This window comes from Gavia stellata, chromosome 2 (genome assembly GCF_030936135.1).
Source record: "Gavia stellata isolate bGavSte3 chromosome 2, bGavSte3.hap2, whole genome shotgun sequence".
NCBI lineage: Eukaryota > Metazoa > Chordata > Aves > Gaviiformes > Gaviidae > Gavia > Gavia stellata.
In genome coordinates, this window is record NC_082595.1 from 43,682,006 (window position 1) to 43,700,161 (window position 18,156).

General features: G+C 40.5%; 1 protein-coding gene across 1 annotated transcript in view; it reads left to right on the forward strand.

Moving 5' to 3' along the window:
- The window catches only part of TIAM2 (TIAM Rac1 associated GEF 2), a 92,323-nt gene that overhangs the window by 70,770 nt on the left and 3,397 nt on the right, over window positions 1-18,156 (forward strand). Inside the window, exons 15-22 of the mRNA XM_059828650.1 lie at window positions 9,038-9,208; window positions 10,711-10,779; window positions 11,161-11,286; window positions 12,488-12,596; window positions 13,175-13,354; window positions 14,733-14,851; window positions 16,026-16,134; window positions 17,455-17,513. Of these exons, the coding sequence (XP_059684633.1) occupies window positions 9,038-9,208; window positions 10,711-10,779; window positions 11,161-11,286; window positions 12,488-12,596; window positions 13,175-13,354; window positions 14,733-14,851; window positions 16,026-16,134; window positions 17,455-17,513 (942 nt within the window). The remainder of the gene's footprint in view (window positions 1-9,037; window positions 9,209-10,710; window positions 10,780-11,160; window positions 11,287-12,487; window positions 12,597-13,174; window positions 13,355-14,732; window positions 14,852-16,025; window positions 16,135-17,454; window positions 17,514-18,156) is intronic.

An 18,156-nucleotide genomic window follows, 5' to 3' on the forward strand; every position in this document is an offset into this window, starting at 1 on the left:
TTTTTCCAGTCGTCTTAAAAGTATTTCAAGGCGATTGATTATTTTATATGTAAATTTTACGTAGGAGACATATTCTTGAGGAGGGCTTGAGTGTCTATTGCCTGCTTCTAGAGAAGAAAGACTAAAGAAAATGCTTTAATCCATTTGGTTTATTTTAGGTTGTGCTTTTCAGTTTTTTGATTTACTCAAGTCCCTCAATAGGATTTGGAAGTATTACTAAAACATCGTTGTTTTTTTTCTAATGAATACACATTAAAGAAAAATCTGTTAATTGGTAACATCTTTTAGCTGGCATATGGCTAGCTAATAACTCAGGCTTAATTAGCAAATCTGGGGAAGAATAACTTCCTAATATGGAATTAAAAAGGCTTGTCATTGTTTTTCATCAAGATGGATGATATTGCTTGGACCTCAAATTTAGCAGCCTTTTTTTTTTCCTGGTCCCAGTGGATGAGCTGTGGTTTAACACATATCTATTACAAAAACAGAGCTTGAAATTGCCACGATTCATGCTGATAGAAAATGGAGAAACAGTACCTTGCCAGAAAGTATAGTTATACACTTAATGAAAGTGGATCTGGGGATCCTGAGCTGTGTTATTTTTTCAATGCCATATGCAGTACTGTAAACATCTCATTTCCACAGACTAGTAATTTTATTTTTTTTCCTCTTCAAACTTGATCTGTGGATCCCTAGGGTCTGTGGACTACTGCAGAGGCAACCACTAATGGTGGATAAGAAAAGTAGCCTTGTACATGCTACACAGTAGTCCATATAATTGGATTTTTAAACCAGGCTGTGCGCCCATTGAAAAATGAAATGTTAGGGAGCAGGCAAAACATCTCTTGCTCCTTCGAGACTATTCCCTCTGTTTTCTGTTATATGGTCTTCTCACCCAGTGAATCTGGTATCTGTCTCCAAAAGAAAGGGCATAGTCCGTTAGCTATCAAGAGGTTCCTACTGCTGTGATGCATTCTGCGAACCTTATCAGCAGCATGTTGTTTCAGGGATCCAGCATCCTTGTTCCTCTGATAGGCGGCCGCTCGGCAACTGAGTTTCACGGTTTGGCAAATGCTGAGCTGTCAAGTTGCGCTAATGATTTGGAAAGAGATGGATGTAAGTTTAATTGCAGTAATTAAAGGAGAGGGCTGTGTTATTCCCTTGCATGTATGAAGGTGAATATCCTTGAAACCTCTGAAGCAGCACACTCATAACCAAGGATATAGATACCAAGGCTTGGTGTATCATTTGGGTTCAAGAAAAGGGTTTGTTAGAGAGCGATAGATGGTGGCAAGGGCAGTGTTGAATGAAGCCTTATAGCTCAACATCATTGCGCTCACAGTGCTGTGACAGAGGGAACATGGGGGTTACTGTGTTTTATTATGCCACTGGTATAGTTCTCCTTTTATTAATGAATTGCTTGTCAGTTTTGTAACTCTTCCGCTTAGTGGTGTCATGTCCTATAATGTTTTATTTAAAGTTACATTATTTTTAGAATAACCTAGCTGTAGACCTGATTGTTTTTGTGTAAATATATTAACGTGGGGACTTCTACTTTCAAGCCTGAATTTATTACTGAGCGCAGTTTAAATTTCTTTTTATTGATGTAATTACAACTAAAAAGTTCAAACAAAGGACAGGCACAATTATGTAAAGAAATCATCCAGAGAGCTGCTGGTTTTCATTTTATCATTGTAAGAGCATTTGTATGCCACACCATTTAGCGACATATACCCTTGACAGAGCACCAGTACCTTTGATAATTCATGCTGACCTTCAGGGCAGTCAGCACCCTCTAGATATTTTTAGGTATTTGGCTAATTTTCTCAAAGCACCTGATGTTTTGCTTATGCAGTAAATTTCACGGGCACAGAGGCAGGTACGTTTCTGGGGAGATAAAACACATCTTCCCTTGCTATAACTGCACTTTGTCCTGCGTTCACTACAGCAAGCTCTTTACAAAAAAGTCTTCTCATCTGGCACATTTTCCCTGCATTTGTAGTAATAAAGGGAAGCATGGTAGGTCAGTTTGTGCTCTCGTATGCTGCGTAGCCCCCTTGCACTGGGACATTGACGGCGTCTCCGATTTTCGTTAATCGGCGCAAAAGAGAAACTTGTGCAGCTGAGCTCGAGAGAAGGTGTGTTCGTGGGGGATCGCAACGTCCGTGGCTTCCTTCCGTGGGGCCTTTTCCTTTGGCAAAGTTTGTATTCACAAGCCACAATGCCCGCCTTCAGGAGGAGTAAAACCAGAGCTAGGAGTTTAGCGTTGGCTCGCAAAACCCAGCAGCATGCAGCAGCAGCGTACGGCTCCCTGCACAGGATGTTTTCTGTGGTGAGTTCTGCAGTGGCATGGGTTAAGCTGGGGGGGTGTGCTGCTTAATTAGGCTAAGGTAGGTGACGGGACTGAGCGTGCCAGGCTGTCTGTGCTTGATAAATAGCGACTGTCCCAGCATTAATAATCAAATAATGGATTCTGGTAACATGTAGTCAGTGGGTGAGTTTATACCAGTACGCTGCATGGGAAAAAGTTTGGGCTTTTTGAAGTTTGGGGGGAGGTGAGGGTGGGTTGGTTGCCCGCACTGTTTGCTGCCAAGCTCAAGCAAATAGTTATTTCTTGCATCTGTCAGAGAAAGGACTAAGTCATGATCCAGATTTTTGACAAGAAGTGGGATGTTAAAACAAGATTCTTCAGGGAAATTTGGAAATAACTGCAGCACGAATGTTTCAACTATTTCTCTGTTTTTTGACAAATAATCCAGGATTGTGGAAACAAGGAGGAAAAAAATAAGAGCTACAGTCAAGGTACTGCTGGGGGAATATAAGAAGGCTGTAAATACATTACACGGGTGGTAGAAAAATACGTGAGCCTTCTGCATTAGAAATTGATAACATCAGTATAAGGACATGGGGAAGGAAAGAATGACAATATTTTCACAAGATCAGGGTTTGGGAAAATTTGCATTGTGTGCTTTGGTATTACCTGACAAGAGTCTCCTTTTTGTGACCTGGGCTGTCAGGGTTCCTCTCTCTTTGGTTTCCTGATGCTCTCATCTTTACATTTTGCATGTCGGGATTTAACATTCCACAATGGAAGTTACTTCTGTTTTGCCTTAGGCTTTGGTATGCGTTGGGTCAGATGACTTTGGAGACTGATTTTAGAGAAGCTGAGCACAGCATCTATGAACTCAGTGGGAGCTGCTGGTGCTCGGGACCTGGTCAACATAGGCTCTTGGGCCCAGATCCCAGTTACTTGCTTTATAACTGGCATTTCAGTCAAGTACCTACGTCACCAGTTCTTCCTCTACACCCAGGGAGAAAGATGGGCATCTCTCCCTGCATGGCAGCTGAGGTGGAAGATTTGCCACCATGCAATTCATATTAACAGCTCAGGCACCATGTCAGGTGGGTTGCATCTTAGCTGTTTCACACAGCCGTGTGTTCAGCCTTCTTTCAGGTCTTGACCTGTGCTGTCAGGAAGGAGTTACTAGGTCATCAACCCCTCTTCTTACTGTACTTGTGATTTCCAAATAAGGCTGGTTACACCTACTTGTGTTACGGAACAGGCTGACTTTGCTATTGTAAATGTCCCTGAAATTGTGAAATTCTGACTCAGAGACAGAAGTTTACCCTTAACTCCTCCCCTGTTTTCTGGTCTGGTAGTGTCTGGTAGGGCAGCTTTTCAGAATGCAGCATAGAGGGGTTGCTTCTCCCTTCTTAAAGTGTAACTCTAACTATACTTGGCTTATTGCTACGAGGGATCTCAGTGGGCACTTTTAAAAAAATACCTTTCCTTTAGCAATGTTTTAAACATTTTAATTAAAAGACATGCAAGAGACACAGTGAAACAAAACAGACCCCTAAAATTTCAGCAGCGACAGTCAGGAACAGTTTCATGTTCTGAGTAGCCTTGAAGTTGGGGAAAAAAAGGAGAAGGACCAGAAGATCAGTGATGACTGAGGATATTACTTTGTTTTAGCTTCTGTTGCCCAAAGCTGAGTGGCAGTCTTGCCCAGATACCTGTGCTGAAAATCCCACAAGGTATTTTTCAGTAAAATTCTGCTGACATTTTTCAGTCTTAATACGTAATTTAGAGGAGTGCACGTACTGTATTGGTGTGTAACTTCAGGCAACTTTTTTCAGTGGTCTTTAAGGAAGCTAAAGCCTGCAACTTCCTAGTATTTTACATTGCTTGGTTAGAAAGTACTTCCCAGCCTGCGGATGACAGAGGTGTCTGTCAACTGATGGACCCACAAAAAAACGACGGCTATGAGGGCTGCCTTCGTTCTGGAGAGAAGCATCTTCTAACACAAAGGAAAAGTGATGGACATCTCCAAAAGCTTTCCTTTTTTCACAGAGTGAGGGACATAAAGAGGTCTCTGGCCAGTTGTTCATTTCTCAAAATCCCATGTAATTGTATTTCTATTGCTGACTGGTGCATTCAGTCTTCCTGGAAATGCATACATCAGGCAGAGCTGAGCTGTTAGCTGTTTGTTTTTAGAGGGTACAAGACTAATCTGTTTCTGCAGGATGTTTTCTGAGCATGCTTCCTCTTCGGATAAGGAATTCAAAGGATTGGTGATCACTCCGTAGATGTGGTCAGTGTCCTGCACCAGGGTACAGGAATCTGAAAATTCATCAAAGGACATGCATGGTTTTAACCCTCCCAGGGAGTCTTTCTTAGGCTGTAGAGTTCTCTAAGCCTACTCAAAATACTCCTTTCCATCACTTTTTCAAACCCTGACCGACTGATGGAGTACATGAGGTGTATAAATGAGAACAAAATAAACAGTGATGAGCAGAGACACCGTAACACTAATTGACCTTGAGCAGCATCTATGCTCAATCAGTATCATTCAGCAGAAAGTCACAGGGTAGCCATGAAATTGTTGTGTTAATGCTTAACCACTGCTGATTAATGTCTTCTGCTCTCTCATCGATTAATTTTATGGAGATTTTTAACTCTAGCGGGGATAGCACAGCCTCAAATGATGACATGCTTGTCTGCAAGGAGCAAAGAAAATCTGTAAGAGGTTCCTTGTAAGAGTATCCTTTTGTTCAGTTTAAAGGAATGATCTCCATTATTTCTTATCAGGAGTATTACTGAAAATGGGATGTGCTTCATCTCCATCTGACAAGCTGAGCACCACTGTGGTGGTTGACTGCTATGGGTCAAGCTGACAATTACGTGGAACGGAACTTTCCCTTCTATGGTTACTGTGAGCAATCCACATTCACAGGGAGTACTCCATGCCTGACTATGAGTTGCAAACACACAGGGATGAAAAAAAGTTTCTCAAGGCTGTTTCCACATGTCCTTCAGTTTTCTTAGAGGTCAAGAGAGTATGAGGCAGGAGGCTGCTTCCCCTGATTGCTAGGTCTGTAGAAGGGTTTATACAGCTTTGTTGGAAAATCTGTGAAAGCGGCCAATAAAACAGGACAGTGCTGCTTAACTTCATTCTCCCTGGAATGCAAGTATTTGTTTTTTCTATAAACCCTTCGTAAGCACCAGTTGTCTTTCCCAACTGTGCCATTCAAATCTAGCACTGTTAGTCTAAATTTTTGGATTTTCAGCCTCATCTGTCTGCTGTTCAGTGCCAAAGGTAAGCTGAAGCTGCTTGCAGTCTCCTATAAATGTTGCTGAAAGTGGCATACATAAATTCAAGTGATGGATTTTGGAGAAAGTTTGTTGCTTCCACTGTATGCTCTCCTCAGCTTTTCTCTGCACCCAGCTACCTTGCAGCCTTGTCCACAGCCAGTCATCTGGGCTTTTCTTTTCACCAACTTAAATGTTTTTATTCTGATGAGCTGTACACTATAAAGGTTGGCATAAATAATTTTTTTACCATTTGCCAAGTACAGACAGTCTTGGCCTCGTGCAAATAAAAGCAGCTGTGTGCTTAGGGAGTTTATCAGATGTATCTGAGAGTCAAATCTGCCTGTGTTAGTCGTTGCAATGTCGCTGTCAGAGCAAATAGAGGGTTAATTCCCACCTTAATTCAAGGTTATGGTGCGTGTATGTAGTGTCAACTTGGGGCTGCTCTTGAGACCTCTTGGTTTAAGGGCACTGGACTGCCAAACTCTACTTTGACATCCAGAGTGCCCAGGTGGCTTTGAAATCCCATCTGCAATCAGTAACAGGGCAGAGGCTGGCTCCCTCCTGCCCACACATAAAAGATAGAAAAGAGATGTTCGTAGCGGTTGTCACTGGAGCCTTTCTAGAAAAGATCTATTTTAAGCAGCAAAAATAATAAAGAGCAGGATATTGTTTAGTGTGGGAGGCAGAAAGTAGCATCCAGAGCAGTGTGGAAAAAAGATGGAGATCCCAATCCAGGTGGTAAGGCAGTTTTGGGAAGAAATATGAAGCAAGAATAGCTTTTATTCCTCTTTATTTATTCATTATGAAGTTTCTCATGAATACTGGGCTCTTGGTCCAGAATCTAATGTACACTTTGTGGTTTCACTGGCAAAATGTGTTCCTACATCTTCTATGGTCCATGCAATGTGTAGGAGTGAATATGAAATCCTTCTGTCCTGTGGTCAAGTAGCATTTCATGCTTGCTTTGACCCAAATGTAAATACCACAGTGGACACAAAGAGTGAGAATCAGGTCTGAATATTGCACAGTCTGAAAGTCTCCCATAAAGGGAAAGACAGAGAGCAGCAAAGGTGTGGGAAAGGACCAGAGCCTACAAGCAGCACTGCAGGACAAGGGCAATATTTTTAATGCCAGACTTGCGAACGCAAAGTGCTTACATGTTGAGGAACATGCTAAAGTTTATAAAAATCACTATTTGTTGGCAGTATGGCTGAGAGGTACCTTCGATAATCCTGTGCCCTGTGCTTGGGCCAGTTATGCGGAACAATTTCTGACACCAAAATTATGTTGCTTAGGTGCTCAAATAGTATTTATGTTGAGGAGTATCATCTATTTCCATATGCTTTCTTACCCAGTGGTTCTTGGTGGCAGATGCAGCTCTGGCCCCAAAACTGAAGGGTATGGAGAACATAGCATGTTCTCCAATATCTGTCTGCCCTGAGTGTGAAGGTGGTTGAGGAGGAGTAGAGGACTTCAAACTCGTCCTTGTAAAACTGTGCCTGATGATGATGCTTATGACTCGCTTTCAATAGGCTGTCTCATACCCTTGATCCAGTGTCCTTGATCAGGCATCAGGTTGATGTAAATCAAGCTGCCCACGCGCACCTTGAGCTGTAGAGAGCATAAAATCTGAGTCATTCTGATACAAATACAAAACTTTCTGACATCAGAAACAAAGAAAACAAAACTCAAGTACTTTGGCATTCAGCTAGTTAGAAGTTGCTTTAAAATACACCCTCCCCCCCATTTCCTAAATTAAGTTGTGATTTATTTCCAAAACACTAATTAATTTTAGTGGCACAGAGTGACTGTGATTTTAAAATGTATTCCATCAGTGTGCAGCTGTAATTCCAACAAACACCATTCAATTTACATTGCATTTTGTTGGGTCCTAATAAATGTTGTAAATATAAAATGTATTTAAATTTCGTAGTCCTGCAAGCTGTCATTATACAGGATTGTGGAAGATGGTTGCACATATTAGTGACAAAAGTAACAATTTTTTTGTAGAGTGGTGGCATTGTTCAAAACTGGGGGCTGGGAAGCTACAGAATAATATAGACTCCATGGCAAATATTTGACATTTTAACATTTATTTCCATCATATAGGTGTGAGGGATCTACCTGTTTTGTCACATGAATGGTTGAGATTTAATACTGCTAGTGCATTTAGCTTTTGGGCTAGTGCACTTAGGCTTTGTGTAGCTCAGTTAGGTTTCAGAATAACTTTTGCATTTGCTGATTTGATGACCTAGTGTGCTGGTGCTACACAGATAATCAGTGGTGAATCAGGAGATCCAAAAAGGACCACTTGAAACAGCATGTGGAATAAATTAGTGCAGATTAAGACAGTTCTGAAATGCACTCATGTCCTGATTTCACTCATGTCCTGATTTCTTCACTGAAACAAGACTTCCACTTGAAATAAGGCAGCATTCATGTAGTCCTCATTTGAATGCATTCACTGAATAGAAGATAATATATGGCACAGCATATGCAACCGTCCAGTATCTTAGAGAGTGTCTGAAAGACAGAAGCACTGCAGAAGAATTGTTTCATGTAGTGTAAAGAGGTGGATACCGACAGCTGCTAAGGTAGAACTGGGTAATGGTAGTGATATTGTAGCTTAGAGGAAAATGTCATATAAGAAAGACAACAGTGGAATAATTTTCAAATTAAGCATTAAAGATTATTGCCTGTGAAAGTTGTTCTTGGATATTAGTGCTGGTCATGCAAGAGTGAACTACACAACCATTTCATAGTGTCAGAAAAATCTCTCTCTTCCATCTTTGCCTTAGAAGATTAACTGTTGTTGTTCCATCTCCAATTCCTTCCTTGCTTGAAAATTTTCTGGGTTTTTTTCATGTTTATCATTCTTCTAAAGAATCTTGAAGATTTAGGTTTCCATTCACCGTTTCTGAGAGCAAAAAATCTTGATACGTAGTTGTCTGAACCCTCAGCTCCTAATTTCATTGTTTGAAAAAACCACACAACACAGTATAGGTAAAGGTGACAAGTAAAACAGTTATTCTGGATGCTTAAAAGATCTTTATCTACTAATTCTGTCTATTTTGATGCAGTGAGTCTTGCAAAATAAGAAAGATGGAAAACATTGTGATGCTAGTGTCATAAGAATCAAATTATATGATACATCTGAGTGCTGTCTCATCTTTTGCATCCCATGAGCTTGTATCTGAAGACCAAAAATAATTTGCACTGAAAAATCACTAGAAAATTTTCATTTCATTTTACTGCTGTGATCTGGATCTGCTATAAATTGAAGCTGTTCGAAGCTATCAGGATACATTGTTGACAAAAACCAATGGCATGCTCTGGCCCCCTAATTTGGAACAAGAGCAAAATTTGAGGAATTTAAAAATAATTGTAGTACAGCTTGTATTCTAAAACATCGGCGCTTGTCTCTTTCTTCTCATTTAACAGAGCGCAGAACAGATCAGTGCATTGTGCCGAAATTTCCAAGAAGTCCAGGCAAGCGGTATGGAAGGTAACCAGGATCCACCTCCACGGCCACTAGCTCGCCACCTTTCTGATGCAGATAGATTGAGGAAAGTCATCCAAGAACTTATGGACACTGAGAAATCTTACGTCAAGGTAAAAAAAAAAAATCATCTGGCTAGCTACAGCCTTGTTTTTGAGGCTGACGATGATTTGTGGATGGTCTTAACATATTTCATGCTTACCTTTATATAACCATCCCTCTACAAGGGCCATAACCTACAAAGTCCACTTATCTAATTGTTCCTGTTGTTTTCAGTAGGCTTGCTCCTGTAATAGAGGCTGTAGGATTTGACCTAGTAGCTTTCGTTCTAGTCAATTTGTATTTATATTGGAGAGTAAGTAATTTGAGGGGAGTAGATACCCACAATATGTTATCGTAGGGGTTTTCCAGGGTATGTTTCCATAGTTTTCAAGATGAAAATAAATCTGGTAGAAGAACAGAATAGAGTCTCCTACAAATCAGAAAAAAAGTTTTAATTGTGGAAAACAGTGCGTAATTATTTTTGAATCAGCAAAGCTAAAAGGCACAGCTCCAGTTGGTTGTAGCATCACACATATGTTATTTCCTCTCTGACTGTTAAGTTCATAATTTGTTAGATGTACATCTCTTCTTTTTATAAACCCCAAATTCATGTGACTGGATGCCAAAAGAAACATGAAAACATTGATTTCATTGACCTTCAGCAAGGAGGAATCATCTACTTTACTGGATCTCAAAACTCATGCTTACAGATATCAGTACTTGCTGCAATAATGTATATGGAAAAGAAGAGAAAACACTTTCAGTCTGTTGTTAGTACCTCCATCAATACACTAATACAGCCATACATTGTAAAGCTTGAGGAAGCTTTACAGAACACGGACCCCCATGTATGTCCAGCTGATGTTTCTTATAGAGGAATCGCTTAAACAAAGGCGTGACCATGGAGGTCCCTGACATGTGCGAAGTTATGCACCAGGCAAAATCCTGGCACGTTGCACATACTCGTTACGGCGTTCTCAGGGAGATGCTCGTTATTCCTTCTCTATAAGAGTTCCTGCCATTTCTCTTCTCAGGGTCGGAGAGCCCTGCAGTGGGCCCCAGCCCTGCCATCATGCTTTGGTGTGGAACAGTAAGTCTTCAAAAGTGGCACCAATTCTTTGAAGAAGTGACTGAAAAAGCCCCTAATCATGTCCCCCCAACACCATAACTAGACATGTTAATACCTAATAGGATTTTAAAATGTTACATTTCCTTCTGAATATTACTACTGATGTTTAAATGAGTGGCTATTTTTTATGGTTTATCTAACATGCATGATTAAAACATTTGATGCTGTTCATTACATGGACTCTTCAGAAAGCCGTCATTTGTAACATTTTCTCCTCATGCTATACTAAAATATAATTTGTTATAATCAAGCTGTAAAGCCTTAAAGGTGAAACAAAAACATTACACTGAAATCAATTTGCATCTAATTTAGCAGGTAAGTTTGTTACAGAAAAGAAATTGTATCTCTAGTTCATTCCCGAAAATTACCCCTATCCTGCAGTTGTCGTATAAAGATCAATTGCAAACTGTTACATAAAAAGTGAATGAGTTCTGTTTCTTGCAGGACTTGAGCTGCCTCTTTGAGCTATACTTGGAGCCCCTTCAAAATGAAACCTTCCTTACCCAGGATGAGGTGAGGGAATAACTGAAAGATGTGCTTTTCATTCTTTTACGGGTTAAGACCTTGGCATTTGGGTTTTTCATTGCTGAGAACACGACAGAAAAAAGCAAACAGGGAACATAGCAATAGGAATTACACCAGTCAGTGGATTTCTGCCTGGTGCGTGCGTCACTTCTTTTTTTTAAGGGTAATTGTTCTTCTGACTTAACTCTAAGAAATCTTTGCTTTTTTTGTAAGGGTTTTTTAAAATAAAACACGTTTGAAAAGTATTCCCAAAGACACTATTGGCCTTTGCAACCTCTTTGTGTGTCACATCTCCTTAATGGATTGTTTTTGCAAGACCACTGTTAGGTGCATGGAGTGCTGTACTTCATAGCCTGACGTTTTTCACAGATGGAGTCCTTGTTCGGCAGTCTGCCAGAAATGCTGGATTTCCAGAAGGTGTTTTTGGAGACCCTTGAAGATGGAATATCTTCTTCCTCAGATTTTAATACACTGGAAACGCCATCCCAGTTCCGGGTAAATATTTCGTCTTTTAATACTTTGTAGTGTGCCTGCAAATGTTTGTGAAAATCTGGCTTTAAGAGCTCTAAGTTTCATATGTTTGAAGCTTGACTTTGGATTACAAACGTCTATTCAGTAGTGAAAGATAAGTGCTATTTTTCATAGTTTTATCTTCCTCTTTCCCATGGCAGAAGATGCAACATGGAAGATGCAGAGTAGACTTTGACTATACTATAAACTAGCAATGCTGATGATGCAGAGCTCTCTTGTAGAAAGGTTATTATCTCTGTGCTGAATTCTGCCCTGCCTTGTGCTCCTCCCCACTGCGCCCAGTTCACCTGCTACAGACTGGGAGCTTTTCCTGTTAAATGCCGCATGAGTTGCTCATGTTGCGAGGTCCAAGAAGAGGACCTACGAAGTGTAAATGGCTGTAGGCTGTGTCATGGTGGCACCACGCAGTACCTGCCCTAACTGGAGGAAGTAGGTTCCCTGGCAATGGAGTCACTGTCACAGGACCGGACAAGACTGCTGGCAGGTATCCCGGACACTTGCTGCCTTTTGTGGAGCAAACATTGATTAAAAACAGAGGAGAGGGCTGCTCTCCTCCTCCCCCTACTCCTCCCTCACTACTCCTCTTTCTTATCTTTGCTTTGGGAAGCATTTTTCTAAAAACATCTCCCTCATGATTCAGTCCCTCCCACATCTTTCCAAGCGCCCCTTCATCCAAGAACATCAGAGATGCCCTGTAATTACCACCTGCCTGAAAGAAGGAAAACAGTTGGAAAGCAATCCTCTCTGTTTGTTTTACACTGTCTCTTCTGGCTTTGGCACTTTTATGCCTTGCTTCGTATTGCTCATGTTTTTTCCCAGCACAACATACGCTGTTACATGTCTGTTGGGTTTTGTTCCTGTGCTGCCTCAAAGATACAGTAAGACAGAATGGCTGCAGTGGTGTTACCTGTGCAGGGAGAACGAAGAAAATTGTAGGCTTTGCCTAAACAGGCTGAACTCTATACCCAGAGAAATACAGAAACATCACAGAGCTACTACTAGTAGTATATTCATGTTTTTTATATACATATTCTTATATGTATATAGCATATAGGATATGTATAGAAAGACAGCAGATAATGACACTGTTGAGCCTCTGTTATGTGCCTGAACATTTATTTAGGAGTCTAGTAATGAATTAATATTTTGATTGTGTTGATTTCAGAAATTGCTGTTTTCCCTTGGAGGCTCCTTTCTGTATTATGCTGACCACTTTAAACTGTACAGTGGCTTCTGTGCAAACCACATCAAAGTTCAGAAAGTTCTTGAGAGAGGTAATTTATTGTCTTCATTATTGTAATTCATTTCCATTTATTTAAACTGCCGTGAACTACTGTAACAAATCTTGTCGACTTGCAGAGAATATGGGTACAAAGCAAGGACTAAGTGGATATCTTTCAATAGGAATAGCTAAGGTCGGTGCTTCTGCTGAAGTATGATATAGAACTGAAGGGATAAGATTCCTTTTGTAACATCCACGCAGTAGTCTGAATAGCTACAGAAGCATCTTCCACAGGTTTGTGCTGTCTGCAGATCCAGCTCATATTCCAAAAAGCAGTAACAAATGGTAGAATAAGTTAGGAATAACTTCCTCTGCGATCCACTGCAGTGCAGTGGAAAAATTACATTAAAGAATAATCTCACGTTGATAGGATTTCTCTCTTAGCCCTTAGGTATGTTATTTAATGCAGGAAATGATTATGAAATGCATAGTGTAAACTACTTTGTAAACCATCTGTTGAAAAGGGTGAGGCTTTTGGCGCTGGTTACAAGTTGCAATTCTGTGCTTTCAAATTATTGTAGCTTCTATGACTTCCATGCTTAATTGACCAACTCTTTTATTTGCATCCAGCCAAAACAGATAGTGCCTTTAAGGCCTTTCTGGATGCTCGAAATCCCACCAAGCAACACTCTTCTACACTGGAGTCGTATCTCATAAAGCCTGTTCAGAGAGTGCTGAAATATCCTCTGCTTTTAAAAGAGCTGGTGTCTCTGACAGACAACGAGAGTGAGGAGCACTATCATTTGACAGGTAACTTCTTCCTTTCTTCCTCAGGAATGAATATGGGTTAAGTTTTATTTCTGAAGATGCAGGTAGCCATTCTGGTAGATAGCACAGAACTTGTCAAAACCTAGAGAGAATTCCCTCCCTCTCCTTAAAAATAGTAAGTAGCTTTTTTGTGCTTTTAGCAAAAAGTCCTATTTGGTATGTCCAAGTCCCTTTGAGAAGTAGATATACCCAGGATTTGTCATGGCAAATAGGACTGGGGTCTTTCTCCTCAGTTCTTGCACAGGAGCATGTCAGGTCATAGCGTTGCTTTTTTTTTCCCCCCACTTGGGAAACACTGACCAAAGCTCCATCTTGTGGTTATTATTCAGTTCTTGAAATGTGTCAAAGTGTAAGAGCACCATAGAAGGAAATTGTAGTTGTGTGAGGTTTGGCTGTGACTCTTGCTTGCGTGGAAGAGATCTGTGTCAAAGCTTAGCGGTCTTCCCACGTAGAAAGACTTGTCTAACATATATTAGAGTTGATTGCTTTTCTAGGCTCAGATGCTTAGGACTTCACCCTGGCAAATTCCAGTTCAGGTCTGTCAGCACCTGGTGGATGAAAGTCTAGAGATTTATTTTATGGAATGATTGTCATTTTAACAAAATGGATTCAGGCAAAATATATTGTCAGCAAAATGTCAGGAGGCCGTTACTGACTTCAAAGGGAGCTTCTAATACTGTTCCTTTGCCCTTGCAACCAAGCCTGGGGGTGACTTACTTGCAGGTCAGGATGGATGCCAGGCTTCTAAAAGGCTGCACCGTTAAGAGCTGGCAGGACTGGAGAAACTAAGTGCCCTTGTCCAACGCCTTTGTGAATCAACACAAAAGTCTAATGAAATCTAGTGTCATTCTTGCTTAGAAAACAAAATGTAAACAAAACCTGGCCACCAGCATTTAATTTCATGGATACAATCCACGAGGAACTTGTACAACCTAGCACTGTATTTCTTTGTCTGTTCTGTGGTGAGCCAAATGCAATTTGTTTCTGTTAAAGCTCATCAGATGACTTATCCTAGTATGGGTATAGAGTACTCTAGAGATCCTAGAGGCAAAACCTAACCGTGTCTACGATCATGTTGATAGGAATATTCATACATCTAGGGGCTTATTACTGGAGTACTTATTGCAGCCTTTTCAGGCACTTAAGACACCAAATGAGCATTTCTCACTTACTCTAATCAGGATGCATGCCTTCTACCGTTGCTATGAGAAAGCACTGATGTAAAGCTAGAATTCTGTTCACCAAACCTTGGGAACACTGTGTCATTTTTCCTGCCTCAAGTGGAATTCAATAAAAAACATCATGGTTAGAAAATACAGTGGAATTACATAGCTGTCTCTGAAACATTTAAACCTTACAGAAGCGCTGAAGGCAATGGAAAAAGTAGCAAGTCACATCAATGAGATGCAGAAGATATATGAAGATTATGGCACTGTATTTGACCAACTGGTTGCAGATCAAAGTGGAATAGAGAAGGAGGTAAGAGAAGGAACAACATGTTTTATTCACTCCTGAAGCATTATCCTGCTTGCCACTGGGTGTTTTGTGTCTTCCTGAGATATTTTTGGGAACTTATTTGTGCTGGGCTTCCTCCATTCTCCTTTAATATTTTGACTTCCATTTCATATCTGCTTGTCAAGTTTCTTTTTGTCAGTAGGTTACGGTAAAATTTTCAGACAGCTGCCAGAGCTGCCTCCTGCACTGACAGGAATTGCAAGCAGGAATAGATGTAATTCTCAGTAGGAAAAATTCTCCTTTTCTCAAATGTTGCAGAGATTATCCATGCCCCAAGGCATTCAGATTTTATGCTATAGAGTTCTTAAGTTCTTAAGATATTTTTTCACCCATATAAATGAAAATGGCAATTTGAGGGATTTCACATTAAGGTCTGTTATTCTCATTCTCTACACTTCCAGCGCTGAGGCATCCACGGGTATTTGTCAGAGCAAAAACCATTAGTTAAACAGACTGTGTGCACGCATCTCCCAGAACTGGGGCAGCAAGGTCTCAACTTAGCTATTTACATCAAACGAGTACTAAGCAGATCAAATCGGTAAAGGTGAAGATCAGATATGAGAAATGCCAGCTCGGTTGTTTTATTTCCTCCTAGTAAAAGCCAAATCACCCCCATTGGCTGCCTGGTTTCCCATCATTTATGGGGAAACAAAACTTGACAGCCTGGGAGACTCTACACAGTGTCCCACAGAAGAAAGCAGCCTCAGAGTACAAGACCTCCATTAACTCTGCTATTGGCAGTGTCGTTAATACTAATTACTCTATAGAAATTAAAGATACTTACAGCTAATAAATCGGTCAGTTCACAACTGGCTATATGTAAGTGACAGATCATCAGACCAACTTAATATTCTTCTAAGCTATTAATAGTAAGAACTTCTATCCAGCTTCCATAACTTAGGGACTATTGCTTTTTATAGTTGTTACCTATTTTTAAAAGGGGATTACTCACGCTTTTCCTGCCGTAGTGCACATCTCTCTGCCTTTCTCTCTGTACATAGAGTAAATACAGAATACATAGATCCTTAAAGTTATTGATGTGTACTCATTAATGTTTTACTTACATATGTGGATCGCAGCACTGATGTATATATTTATACTATTTATTTATATTATCTACTGTTATAATTTAATACAGGTGACAGAGCTTTCAATGGGAGAACTTCTGATGTACTCTACAGTTTCCTGGCTGAATCCTTTCCCATCACTGGGCAAAGCAAGAAAAGACCTTGAACTTACAGTGTTTGGTAAGTGCCTTCCTTAATGACTCTCTGCTCTTTCAAATCTAAAGATTGCCACATTAAATCTTCTCACAAGGTGAAAGCCACCATCTCCTTTCCCTGTAGCCATGTGATATCTAGGGTAGACTTACATCTGAAAAAATACATAGTTATATTTCATAATATGAGAAGTGAAAAGTTTCCATTCGTTTGTTTGCTGTTGCTGTTTGCTCTGTGAGCCAACCTCATCTGCTCTCCTGCCTATATGTAAACTATGGAATTTCAAGAGTGATTTTCAAGAGACAATAGTCTCTTTAAAATAGTCTGCTAAACCAAGCTTTCAAAAGAGGCTGGTAGGAAAATGGTGATTTATTCCACTCTTGGGAATGGAGGCTAACCTCTGCTTTACAGCTACTGCATCGAAATCCCCATCTGGATTATTTTAACCTGAGAAATGAATGTGGAAATTAGAGAATACAATCAAGAGTTTTATTTAATAGTATGTATACAATTAATCATTTAATAATTACCTAAGTAATTAAATCTTCCAGTGAAACATCTTATGCACTTGTCCATTTCTTTAAAAACTATTTCTTTAAAATGTCATTGGATAAACACCTACAGAACAACTCAGGTTGACGAGAGACAAGTTTCTCTTTCTCAGGGCTGTCATGCACTCCTTCTCTGGGAAGCAGGACAGGTTAGGGGAAGGGATGCTTCTAACAAAAGAACAAACAGGAGCTACCTCCCAGGTTCCTTGGATGAGCTCTGCAGTGATCCACATATGCCAGACACTTCCCAGCAGGACATGTATGAATGGATGGCAAACTACTCGTTTGCCACTTGGGAAACCAACTTTTATTCTCACTTGAAACGCTATGTGGGTAGCTTAGAAAATGCACCTAATATGTGGAACTGAGGGAAACTACCAAGCTCTGGGGTAAATGCTGTGCTCGCTATGCTATCCTGGCTTCATGTAGGGATGAGACGCAACTGCATACCATTGCCCCTCTCTCCTCTTCCACTGGAAGGAAACGTGGATGCATGAGCAGGGATAGAGCTGTACTGCCCTTGAGTTCGATGTGGCTGCTGGTAGTTTCAGAATAAAGGTGCAGAATGGCTTCATCCTAAACGTTCGGAACAAAATCGGAGGAAAAAATACTGACATTGCATGAACAAGTGTAGCATAAAAACCCCAGTTGTCATCTTAATACAGGGCAGGTGCTTTTCAATCAGTTTGCCTATCTTCACATTCCTGTGACTACAATCATCAGCTTCTCCAGGATAATATTTTCATTGAATATTACACCTGTAATTAACAGTTTTCCTTTTTTCTTTCTTTTTTAGTTTTTAAGAGGGCTGTAATACTGGTGTACAAGGAGAACTACAAACTGAAAAAGAAAATGGTAAGTCTGGTATCAGTGGAGGTGGTGGGTATTTATGCACAGGATCCTACTGCAGTGTGAGATGGACCATACTGGTGTTGAAGGGGGAGTGACTGAGGTGAAACGCCACCTTCCCTCGCTAGGCTGGAATTCTAGCTGTCACAGCTAAAACAAGTGCTCAGTATCTGTGTAGCAGTAAATATTTTTTGTTATTTAGTAAACAGCAGCATCTTCTCTGTGTGAGCCCCATGTTTATTCCATCAGGTAGAGTATGAAACATTGCCATGTAGGAATCATTAATTCTTCCAGATGGCATTTACAATGGCCTACATTAACACAGTGTGTAGGTTAAAGACCTCTGTTTATAGGCCCTTGATCACCCTGGAAGGAAAGGAGAAGGGGCATTATAAACATAACCTCCTCTGCCCCCATTTACAAAACTGGAATGCTGAAGCCAAGTAGCAAGTTGTAAATCCTGAGTACCAGTGGTGAAGTACTGCACCATGTTTATCATAACAGATGGAGGGGCTCTAAAAGTAGCAGCAGCAGCTGCATGATTAATGTATTCTGCTTATCAACAGTCTGTGGGGTTCCTTCATGGGAAACTTGTTTCCTAGTAGTACTTATGTACAAAGTATTATTTTTATCCATTAGAAAGAAGTGC